Below are 12,937 nucleotides of genomic sequence, written 5' to 3'. Positions count from 1 at the left end.
CCTCGTTTTGGAATCACCTCATTTGGAGCCCTGTAGCTTATATTTTTTTTTTTAGGCTGAACCATTGCAAAAGTTAAGCCTTTTGATCTCTTTGTTTTAAAAAAAAAAGCAGAATTTCGTATAAGCAAAATTAAAAAAAAAAAAAAATGGGCTGAATGGTTCATGCTTGAAGAACTTTAAAAAAAATCTCTTTAAGGTAATATATTGGTTGCATGAAGGATTGTTACTTGAATTCCTAAATTCTGAATTTTATTTCCTTCATTTGTGCCTAAAAACATTGTTAGCCTTTTTCTTGGTTAACCTTTTCCTTGTCTCTCTAGCCTTACCTGACACATATTGGTGAATTGTTCTTTGTTGTGGCCATAATCTCTTGAATTGCCTAAGAACTCAAGGGGAATTAGAGTGGTAAAAGGCAAGAGTGTTTCATTAGAGAAAAGCCATAATTGTGTGATACACTTGAGTGGGTGAGGTATTCAAACAACAACTATAATTGTCTTGTTACGTTTGATTTGTTTGTTTGAGATGTCAGGTACTAATCCTAATGATGGAGTGGGGCTTTCGCAATTCCAAATGCAAGCTTTGATGCAACATTTGGAGAGGTTAATGAAACAACGAGATGATGCGCTCCATGAGAGGTTGGATCAAATGGAGAATAGAGATCATAATGAAGAAGAAAGGAGGAGAAGAGGGAATGATGGTGTTCCTAGACAAAACCGAATTAATGGTATTAAACTCAACATTCCTCCATTTAAAGGAAAGAATGATCCGGAGGCCTACTTGGAGTCGGAGATGAAAATAGAGCATGTTTTCTCATGCAACAACTATGAGGAGGACCAGAAGGTGAAGCTTGCTGCCACGGAGTTTTCCGACTATGCTCTTGTGTGGTGGAACAAGCTACAAAAGGAGAGAGCAAGAAATGAAGAGCCAATGGTTGATACATGGACAGAGATGAAAAAGATCATGAGGAAGCGGTATGTGCCGGCTAGTTACTCAAGGGACTTGAAATTCAAGCTCCAAAAACTAACCCAAGGCAACAAGGGGGTTGAGGAGTATTTCAAGGAAATGGATGTGCTCATGATTCAAGCAAATATTGAAGAAGATGAGGAGGTAACTATGGCTCGATTTCTTAATGGTTTGACTAATGATATCCGTGATATTGTTGAGCTGCAGGAGTTTGTTGAAATGGATGATTTGCTTCACAAAGCAATCCAAGTGGAGCAACAATTAAAAAGGAAGGGAGTGGCTAAGAGGAGTTTTACCAACTTTGGTTCTTCTAGTTGGAAAGACAAAGATAAGAAAGATGGGGCTGCTACTTCTAGTAGTTCCACACCTATCCCATCAAAAACTGGCTCAAAGTCCCAAGAGGAACCCTCTAAAAGGAGTAGAGATGTGAAGTGTTTCAAGTGCCAAGGCCTAGGACACTATGCTTATGAGTGCCCTAACAAAAGGTCCATGGTTCTTAGAGATGGAGAATATATAAGTGAATCTGATGTTGAAGAGGAAGAGGAGAGTGAGTACGTAGAGGAAGAGGAGACTCCGGAGGGAGATTTGTTGATGATTAGGCGGTTACTTGGTGGTCAATTGAAGCATGAGGAGGAGAGCCAAAGAGAAAACATCTTTCACACTAGATGTTTAATCAATGGCAAGGTGTGCATGGTGATCATTGATGGAGGTAGTTGCACCAATGTGGCTAGTGCTAGATTAGTGTCAAAGCTAAATTTAGCTACTAAACCACATCCTAGGCCATACAAACTTCAATGGCTTAGTAAGGATGGGAAGGTGCAAGTGAGGCAGCAAGTTGAAGTGGACGTTTCCATTGGGAAATACAATGATAAGGTACTTTGTGATGTTGTTCCTATGGAGGCCAGTCACTTACTGTTGGGGAGACCATGGCAATTTGATAAAAGAGCCAATCATGACGGTTACACCAACAAGATCTCTTTCATGCACCAAGACAAAAAGATTGTGCTCAAGCCATTGAGTCCACAAGAAGTGTGTGAGGATCAAAAGAAAATGAGAGAAAAACTTCTTCAAGAGAAAAGAGAAAAAGAAAAGGTGAGCAAAACACTTGAGAGTGAGAAAAAGAGGGAAACACTTGAGAGGAAAAAGAGTGAACAAAAGAAGAGTGAAACACTTGAAGTGAGGGAGAGCTATTTAGCCACAAAAAGTGAGGTCAAGAGGTTGTTTCGTGCTAAACAGTCACTCTATATCTTGTTTTGCAAAAATCAGATTTTGACCACTAACACTTTTGATGATTTTGAAGTGCCTTCTAGTGTTAAAACTCTTTTGTAGGATTTTCATGACATGTTTCCACCAAATGTGCCAAGTGGACTACCACCTTTGAGGGGAATTGAGCATCAAATTGATCTCATTCCGGGAGCTTCTTTGCCCAATAGGCCAGCCTATAGAAGTAATTCAAAAGAAACCAAAGAGATTCAAAGACAAGTGGATGAACTCATTAGCAAAGGTTGGGTAAGAGATAGTATGAGTCCTTGTGCTGTCCCAGTGATTTTGGTCCCTAAAAAGGATGGGACATGGCGCATTTGTTCTGATTGTAGAGCCCTTAATAACATCACCATTAAATATAGGCATCCTATACCTAGGCTTGATGATTTGCGTTTTTGGAGGACTTTGTGGAGCAAGTTGGGCACTAAATTGTTATTTTCAACCACTTGTCACCCACAAACCGATGGGAAAACGGAAGTTGTTAATAGGACTTTGGGAACTTTGCTTAGGACAATTTTGAGGAATAACTTAAAAACTTGGGAAGCTTGTTTACCCCATGTTGAATTTGCTTACAATAGAGCTGTTCATAGCACCACTAATTGTTCTCCTTTTGAAGTTGTTTATGGTTTTAACCCACTAACTCCTCTTGATCTTTTGCCTAATGTTTCTGTTTTTAAGCATAAAGAAGGTCAAGCAAAGGCGGACTATGTGAAGAAGCTTCATGAGAGAGTCAAAGATCAAATTGAGAGGAAAAGTAAAAGCTATGCTAAACAAGCCAACAAAGGGAGAAAAAAGGTTGTCTTCGAACCCGGAGATTGGGTTTGGGTGCACATGAGAAAAGAAAGGTTTCCGGAACAAAGGAAATCAAAGCTTCAACCAAGGGGAGATGGACCATTTCAAGTGCTAGAAAGAATCAATGACAATGCTTACAAAGTTGAGCTGCCCGGTGAGTATAATGTTAGTTCCACCTTCAATGTCTCTGATTTATCTCTTTTTGATGCAGAAGGAGAATCCGATTTGAGGACAAATCCTTCTCAAGAGGGAGAGAATGATGAGGACATGACCAAGAGCAAGGGCAAGGATCCACTTGAAGGACTTGGAGGACCTATGACAAGGGCTAGAGCAAGGAAATCCAAGGAAGCTCTTCAACAAGTGTTGTCCATACTGTTTGAATACAAGCCCAAGTTTCAAGGAGAAAAGTCCAAGGTTGTGAGTTGTATCATGGCCCAAATGGAGGAGGACTAAATGACACCACTTTGTTTCAATTTTAGAGTGTTTAGTTTGTCTAAATAATGGCCCAATCCTTGTAAAGTTGGCTGACCAAAAATATGTTTTGGGTTAATCAACTAAAAGGGCTTTAGTTAGGTTTAGTTCAAGTTGTAATAAGGGCCCAATTGGCAACCTAGGCATCAGCCTTTTGGGAGACCAAATGGTGGCTGACTTGTTGGCTGTTGGGGGTGACTTTTGGTTGCCACAATTTCAGTTACACTCAGCCATTAAGTTTTTTTTAATTCCCTAGGTTAATGGCATTAAGTTATTTTAATTCTAGGTTAGTGGGTCATTACTAAAATCTGCTGTAAAGCTTCTATATAAGCTGAACCATTTTATCAATAAACACAAGTTGAGTTTTATTCAGAAAATTAGAGTTTATCTCTTTTATCTTAGTGAGAGTGATTCTCCTAAATTCTTGAGTGATTCAAGAACACCCTGGCTGTATCAAAGGACTTTCACAACCTTTGTGTGTTGCCCTCGCTGGAAAGAGTGATTCTTTCCTTCCTTTCATCTTCACCCTTGTTCTTTCAAACCACAATTCCAGAAAATCCACCTCTGCCCAGAATTATCTCGTGGCCATAACTCCCGTTTTACGCACTCACATTAAGTGATTCTTGAGCCTAAATTGAATTTCAAAACGAGAACTTTCACCTCGTTTTGGAATCACCTCATTTGGAGCCCTGTAGCTTCAGTTATTGCCATTTCTATATTTCTGTCTAGCCACCACTTAACCTACATTTTACCATCCCATTCATCCATTTTATGCCAAGAACCACCTGATTAAGACCCACGAAATTAACCACCTTATTTTCCATCCTTACCTTAATCAATTTCCGCATTTTCCATCAAGGTTTAATCCTAGACGATCCTAAGTCAGCCCTTGTTCCATGAGGGTTCATATCACCATGGGAAGACCTCTCGCTTGACTTTATCACGGGATTGCCATCCTTTCATGGTAATACTACCATCCTTGTGGTTGTGGACCAATTCTCGAAGGGGATTCGTTTAGGAATGTTACCCACACATCACACATTGCTCTTGATGGCAACTATGTTCATTGACATTGTCAGAAAACTTCACGGCATGCCTCGTAGCTTAGTTTTAGACCGTGATTTGTTATTCATTAGTCGTTTCTGGCAAGAACTATTTCGGCTCAGTGGTACTCGCTTAAGGATGAGCTTGGCATATCACCCGCAAATGGACAGACAAACAAAGGTTCTGAATCACGTTGTTGAACAATACTTGCATGCTTTCATTCATAAGAAGCCGACATCGTGGGGGAAACTGCTTAATTGGGTAGAATGGTCGTACAATACTTCACGACATTCCGGGTCTAGAGTTTCTCCTTATGAAATAACCTTTGGGAAGAAACCTCTTACCTTTCCCTAATATATCACTAGCACTTTCAAGGTGGATGCAGTTAATGAATTGCTAACTAATCGCAAAGCAGTCTTTACCGAATTCCTCAAGAAGTTCCTAAAGGCTCACATAGTCATGAAACAAATTGCTGACAACAAACAAAGGGACATAGCTTTCAAGGTTGGTGACTTGGTAATGGTTAAACTCCGGCCACACAAACAATCCTCTGTTTTTGGGCCTCAATTAGTTCCTTCGAAGTTAGCTAAGAGGTTCTACGACTCATTTCAGATAATAGACCTCATTGGTAAAATTGCTTATAAATTACAATTTTTTAAGGGAGCTCGCATCCACCAAGTATTTCATTGTTTTGTGCTCAATCCTTTTTATCAATCTCCTTCAGACAACAACCCTACCCCTTTACCTTTGCCAATAGACATGGCAAGAAAACCCGTAACCGTGAGTACTCGTTCGAATCCATCCCGACTTTGATGGGTAATACCCGAGTTGACCAAGTATGCGTTCGGGTTTGGGTTTTCCCCAATAACCAAAAGTCGGGTACGGGTATGGGTATAGGATTACTACATTCGCTCCGACCCTGAACCCGGACCTGCCCCGCCACTTAAATTTTTTAGAATTTTTGCATAATTTAATCAAAAGGCCTAGAATTTTTATTACTAGTTAATTTTATTTTAAAATTTTTACATAATTTAATATTCTTTTCTTAACGATTTTTGTAGATACATGCATTATAATAAATTTATTGATATATAAGTAGTTAAAAATAAATGTTTAACAATCAATTTATTTTTTCTAAAATCAAATTTTTAATATTTTCTTTACAAAAAAAATTATTTTTCTAATTTGAATCGGGTACGGGACGAGGTCAGGGATACCCGATAACCAACGGGTACGAAGATAGGATAATAAATTTTAACCCGTCGGGTATCGGATGCGGGTATGGGGACATGTTGGAGAGTCGGGGTCGGGGATTGGGGAGACAATACCTGTCCCTGCCCCGTCCCATTGCCATGTCTATTTGCCAACTACCTCAATTGATAATCAACTCATTATCTCTCCTCTAGCTATCGTGAGCACTCGCAAAGAATCTACTTTTCCAAATTCAAAATTGCAAGTTTTGGTTCAGTGGGATGGATTATCTCTAGATGACACCACGTGGGAAGATTGAGAGCAGTTGCGCTCTACTTATCACCTTGAGGACAAGGTGCTTTTGAAAGTCAACAGGGATGATAGACATAACGACATACAAGCAACAACGTGGGCAAGGCCAAAGAGACAGAGTAATACCCCTGCATACCTAAAGGACTTTGTTTAACGGCATAGTGATGAGCTGACAACTTTGTCTGCCACTGCGTTAGACCACCTTGTCTTAGACCACCTTGTCTGCCAATTTTCATTCTGTTAGGATTTTTATCACCTTGTGATCACATAATTACAAATTTTGTTATTGCAATACCATTATAAATACCAACTACATGTAATAAGGCATATATCAATAAAATTTTCATCTTTCTAATCCTTTCTTCTATGTTTATGGGAGGCACTGGCTCTCGAAGTCCAAAGTTGTGAGTGAAGAGCCTAACAACCATTTTTTCGAGATTTTTTGTTTCCCTTCTTGATTTGTGTTTGAGATCTCTTGATTTTAGTATTGATTTATTTTATTTTTATTCTTGATTTTTTATATGATTCTTGATGAGATTGTTTGATAAAAAATTGAGATTTTTTGTTTTCCTTTTTATTCTATTTTGAGATCTCTTGATTCTTTTAGTTTTGATTTGGTGTTGATTTTTGTATAATTCACAAACAAGCTTCAACTTTTTTTTTTTTAATTTTGAGAATGAAACCGCACAAAGGATGGGAGCATGGACATTTTGGAAATAAAAAATATTTAAATTTCATGTGTCAGTCACATGCACAATTCATAAACGAAGTTAGAAGAGTTAGGGACTAACGGTGAATCAATGTAATAAGAACACAAAAGTTGGGAAATTTTCTGGTAGGTAAAAAAAAGGAAAAATATATGTAATTAATGAAAATCTTCGGAGTGTCAATATAATTTGCTTTAGATAATATCTTTATATCTTTTGGCAGAAGATAAAGTTTCACTCTTATACTAAAAATTATTTATTTATGATAATTTAATTGTATTAAATAAATATTTATTAATGCAGAATCTAAAATACAATATATATGGAAAAAGAAAAAAAAAATAATGCAAGCGTTGTATTATATCTTTTTTCTCACGGGAGAGATCACATCCATCAACAAATAATATCATCCAACGGTTGAAAGCAATGCCGGAGAGGACTGGAGAGGAGAGCCGCAGGATCCGCTTCCCAATTACTGAGGTCTCTGACTGTATATATATATATATACACGTGAAGCTTTCATCTCTGGTCTCAATACTATTCACACAAACTCTCTCTGACTAGTGATATCTATCCATGGAGGCCAAGAACTTGTGGCGCTTCCTGGTTCTTTCAATCGGTGTGGTACTAGTTTTACTTGTCACTTGGCTGCCCAACAAGGAGGCTCTAGACTGCAACCTTTACTCTGGATGGTGCACCTCAAAGAACCGGTTCTACTCTTCAGCACATCCTAATAATCCGATTAAGAAACCATCATTTTCCACATATCATCATCACAAGAACCAACACCATGAATCCGAGATTCCTCAACACCCTCTTGACCCTCTAACCATCCAAGAGTTCAACAAGGTCCGCACCATCCTTTTGAACTACCCTCTCTTCAAGTCCTCATCCAGCTACACTCTCAACTCCGTTGTCCTTGAAGAGCCAGACAAAAAACTTGTCCTCAAATGGAAAAAGGGTGATCTACCCTTGCCTAGGAAGGCTTCCGTGGTTGCATATGTGAAGGGAGACTCACATGTGCTCACGGTGGACCTCGAAACCGGCCAGGTGGTGAGCCAGGAAGCCATCACCTGGTCGGTCTCGGGTTACCCCACCATGACCCTAGAGGACATGGTGGGAGTACTTGAGGTTCCCCTCAAGAGCACCGAATTCAACCGCTCCATCACTAAACGCGGTGTCAATTTAGCAGACCTGGCATGCTTGCCAATCTCTTCAGGGTGGTATGGGACACAAGTGGAGGAGAATACAAGGTTGATTAAGGTGCAGTGCTATTCCAAAGAAGGCACTGTGAACTTCTACATGAAACCAATTGAGGGTGTGACTGCCTTGGTTGACATGAATAAAAAAGAGGTGCTGTCAATTTCAGATAATGGCCAAAACATCCCTGTGGCTAATGGAATTAACACTGACTACCGTTACTCCATTCAGAAGCTGAATGGAGGAGAGTTGAGGATGCTGAATCCAATATCCTTGGAGCAACCAAAAGGTCCAAGCTTCACAATTAATGGGCACTTGGTGAAATGGGCAAACTGGGAATTTCATCTGAGACCAGACCCAAGAGCTGGGATCATAATTTCACAAGCCAAGGTGAGGGACCCTGACACATCAAAGCTGAGAAGTGTAATGTACAAAGGGTTCACCTCTGAGCTATTTGTGCCATACATGGATCCCACACAAGATTGGTACTTTAAGACATACATGGATGCTGGTGAGTATGGATTTGGGTTGCAGGCAATGCCACTAGACCCCTTGAATGATTGCCCCAAGAATGCTTACTACATGGATGGTGTCTTTGCCTCTTCCGATGGAACACCATATCTCCAACCCAACATGATTTGCATTTTTGAGAGTTATGCTGGTGACATTGCGTGGCGACATGCAGAGTGCCCCATCACTGACCTCAAGGTTAAGCATGTTATCATATCAGTCATACTTTTTGTTTCTTTCTTTCCCAACCTCTTGTTCTAACTTTTGCTGCATCAAATATAGTATGTAGCTTTTTTTCATTTGGAATTTGTTATGTGATTGACTATGCTATATATATGTGCTAGCTTATAGAGTATTTCTTTGGTATGTCCTTAAGCATATGTTGTTGATTATGATAAACTGGACCAGAAATTGTTGAAAGTGCGGTGTTATCATTATTGAAATTGTGCACCTGATATAAAGTAACAGAGGTAAGTTTGTACAGAGAATTGTAGAGACTGTTTTCCTTGCTTCCTCAAAACCGAACATAAAAGAATATACCTATTTTGAGAGGCCTGGATAGAATCATCAGTTCTGTAAATAATATTTGATAAAATGCTAAGTTTCAATGACAATGCTAACCAACATCACATATCTGGGATAAAGTGGTGCTCTTACCTTCTTTGTGGTGCTATGCTCCTGGTCTTCTTTCTTCCTCTTCTCTAATCAATGTTTTTCCTACTTACTACTATTATTATTGTTATTATTAACATGAGAAGTATTCGTGCTATATAACATAGGAATTATATGAAGTCAGTGTGGGCATATATGCCCACATTGAAATACACATGACTGTTCCACTGGCTTTGAACTTTGAAACACAAATGTAGTTATGGTGGCATTTGGGAATATGTGCATACTGTTAAAATCATGGACATAATGCTAGTTTCTAATTATGCACATTCATAAAATTATGAATTCTGAGTATTTTCTCGTTGCCAGTTCATTGATCATCACGAATCATGATGCTGCCTTGCTCTTCATATAGTTCAAAGGATTTTATCTCAACTTATTTTTGGGTTTGTGCTATTGTGGCAGGTTACAGAAGTGAGGCCAAAGGTGACACTAGTGGTTAGGATGGCAGCAGCAGTAGCAAACTATGACTATATCGTGGATTGGGAATTTCAAACTGATGGGCTAATCAGAGCAAAGGTTAGTGAAGGAAATTCAATTTAGTTTCTACATATTCTTTTATAGGATAGAAATTAAGTCCCAATAACCTCTGCAGGCTTGTGTATAATAAACTAATCAACATGTGATGTGATGCATTAACATATATACAAAGTAGGGCTCCAATCCAAACTTGTTGAAAACTGTGTGTATAGTAAACTAATCAAGATCGTGGATATGATAAATGAACATATAAAGTGTGGCTGCGATACAAAAATCCTGATAACATTTAACATTAATTAGTCAAGTGACCACGACTTTATGCAACTTTTTCAATAATGTCTCCCTTGTGCAGTGTGTTATGGGCTATAAATTGTCAAGTTGTTCACGTAATAGAAAAATGGACAACTTGCACTATAGATTGATGGTTTAGGATAAGATAGATGAACCTTTCTAGATTGATGGTAATGTTTTTTCTCTTATTGTATTCGTATTCAATTGTTTATGCTAATATGAAGGCATTTATTTGTCGGATGCAGGTTGGACTGAGTGGTATCTTGATGGTGAAAGGAACTACCTATGAGAATATGGATCAAGTTCCCAACCAAGAATATCTTTATGGAACCCTTTTGAGTGAAAACATTATAGGTGTAATCCATGACCATTTTATCACATATTACCTAGATATGGACGTTGATGGCTCTGACAATTCATTTGTTGAGGTAAACATAAAGAAGCAAGAGACCTCTCCAGGAGAATCACCCAGAAAGAGTTATCTAAAAGCTGTTAAAAAAGTGGCAAAGACAGAGAAAGATGCTCAAATAAGACTTCAACTCTATGACCCATCGGAATTTCATGTGGTGAACCCATTGAAGAAGACAAGGATAGGGAACCCTGTTGGGTACAAATTGGTTCCAGGTGCCACAGCAGCTAGCCTGCTGGATCCAGAAGATCCTCCACAGAAAAGAGCAGCTTTTACAAACAATCAAATATGGGTTACTCCTTACAACAAAAGTGAGCAATGGGCTGGTGGTTTATTTGCTTACCAGAGCAAAGGGGATGATACTCTTCAAGTCTGGTCCAACAGGTCAAAGATTCTTTTCATGATTCTACCTTTCCTTTCTCATGGTTCAATTCCAATTCTATAATCACGGCTGTCACATTTGCTAAAAGAAAAATTCACTTACCGACGAAATAAATACTCCCTAACTTTTCTTTTATAAGTAAAAAAAATTAGTTTCACACTGATTAATAAAATTATTAACTTCATTAAATGGTGTCGTTTTTAATTAAAAAAAACCTTAAACTATTATTCAATTGAAATTTGATGTTAAACATAGATTCCTTATTAAATGAAGGTACTTTGAACATAATTTTATTAAATGAAATATTGCTTATAAAAAATTTAAAAAAATATATATATTTTTTCTTATAAGAGAAAATGGATATCAAGGAACGTTTAAAAAGAGCCTTAACAATACACTTAATACTTTTCTTGATAATCTTTCTAATATTGATTTAAATTTGTGCTGGTCCCATCACTTTGGAAGTAAGTCTACTTAAATAAGGCCCATATATTTGGTAGAATCTATATATAATTTTAATTAATTATAAAGTGTGTTAGAAAGAACATAAGAGTATATGTTGAGAGAAATAAATTTCTTAAATAAATTTCACGATCTCAGAGAGTTAATTAATTAATTCTGAACTTTCAACTAGAAAATTTCTTGACTTAAGAAAAATATATTACTTGCCGTTCTCATTATTATATACCATATGTATATAAAAATGAAATACAATTTAAGATTATTATTTGTGGGAGAGAATGAGAGACATTGCAGTTCTCCTTGTCTTTGTCATGTTTCATAAATAAAGGGGGAAAAAACGTGTACTCAATAAACTTAGGTTGGACATCACTAGCCTAATGCGCTAAATTATCTTTTACTTCAAATTAAATTGCTTAAATCACCTCAATCACACTTACGTATTGATAGAAAATTAGATATAATATGAGTTTGAATTTGGTGCCTAGTGAAGACATTATATGATACTATTAATTTCTTAGACTGCTGATATTTTAATATGCAGGGATCGTCCAATTGAGAATAAAGACATTGTTTTGTGGTACACAATAGGGTTCCATCATATACCCTGTCAAGAGGACTATCCTGTCATGCCTACTGTATCATCAAGTTTTGATTTGAAGCCTGCTAATTTCTTTGAGAGAAATCCAATCCTTGGAGTCCCTCCCAATTTCGAAGATGATTTACCTGTTTGCAAGGCTCGTGATTCAGCTTGAGATCCCATCAGTTGGTTTTTAGTCTAATTAGATACATGCTTTATTTATGCATGTAGCAAATGATGATGCCCAAACTGAACTTTAAACCTAACTTAAAGTAAAGAGGGTCTAGTTCTGTTGATTAAACAGAATGTATAAATATTGTAAAACCTTTTGATACCATGTTTAATTCTTATGTATAAGAAAAATTATGATGTTAAAAATCTAGAAAGTGACTTGAATCAATATAAATAAATTTGTGAATTCAATCACAGTTTGAATATCACATAAACTCACAGTAGATTTCAAAGTTTGGACTTCATCTGTCAATTACATAGTGGTTCAAATAACATAATGTTTCTTAAATACTAGTTGAGTGCAGACCAAATGTTATGGTTCAAAACATGTAATTGATTGACAAAACCAGGAAATAGAACAACACAGCAGCAAAAATCCAAAGGCTAATAACATTGAATCAAAACAAAGATAAGGAATAGAAGATGAACACGAGCAATTAGGTGGTTCGGTCACAAAGGACCTACATCCACAAGAAAGAAGCGAAACCGATCTTCTATGGTCCAAGAGTTACAAAGATGTATGTGTATAAATAAAATCTTGTTTGGTAATTTCAATGTTGAGATAACAATATCAAGGATCCCCAAGTTTCAACTTTATCTCTCTCACACACTTCGATCTTCCTCTCATTGTGATTACAAGAATGGGACCTAGGTTTTACAACATGCCATAAGGAAATATTCCAATGTTTGTATAGCACTCAAGAAAACAAGGAAGAAATTACCAAGACAGAACAACTGAAAACAGCTGGTTGTTGGCCACCAGCTAACTTATCAGAAAATTATTTCTACCTAACTTGACATCTTGCAAACTGAAATTAGAGACACATCTTCACACCAAAATTATTTTTTACACGATTTCATCATTAATATATACTATAATATATGAATGAAATGTCCAATAACATTACTCACATGAGAAAATTAAAAAAATTGCATAAACAAATTAAAATGGATCACAATATTTTCTTATCATATTTGTT

At 37.2% G+C, this 12,937-nt stretch overlaps 1 protein-coding gene across 2 annotated transcripts; it reads left to right on the top strand.

The window, feature by feature from the left end:
* Positions 1-7,260: 7,260 nt before the first annotated feature.
* LOC114369567 (primary amine oxidase-like) lies at positions 7,261-12,174 on the top strand. 2 transcript variants are annotated; one of them, XM_028326795.1, is made up of 4 exons: positions 7,261-8,651; positions 9,531-9,644; positions 10,142-10,707; positions 10,737-10,875. In XM_028326795.1, exons 1-4 carry the CDS (start codon positions 7,320-7,322, stop codon positions 10,798-10,800), a joined length of 2,076 nt encoding a protein of 691 aa, XP_028182596.1. In that variant the 5' UTR covers positions 7,261-7,319; the 3' UTR covers positions 10,801-10,875. The 2 variants fall into 2 exon arrangements, with proteins under 2 accessions (XP_028182596.1, XP_028182595.1); XM_028326794.1 differs by lacking the exon at positions 10,737-10,875 and adding an exon at positions 11,691-12,174 and having other exon boundaries at positions 7,262-8,651; positions 10,142-10,689.
* Positions 12,175-12,937: the final 763 nt, after the last annotated feature.

The sequence above is a fragment of the Glycine soja genome, chromosome 10 (assembly GCF_004193775.1).
Source record: "Glycine soja cultivar W05 chromosome 10, ASM419377v2, whole genome shotgun sequence".
In the NCBI taxonomy this organism is placed as follows: Eukaryota; Viridiplantae; Streptophyta; class Magnoliopsida; order Fabales; family Fabaceae; genus Glycine; species Glycine soja.
Note: the sequence above shows the minus strand (reverse complement) of the source record. Positions and strands in the feature narration are given on the sequence as shown.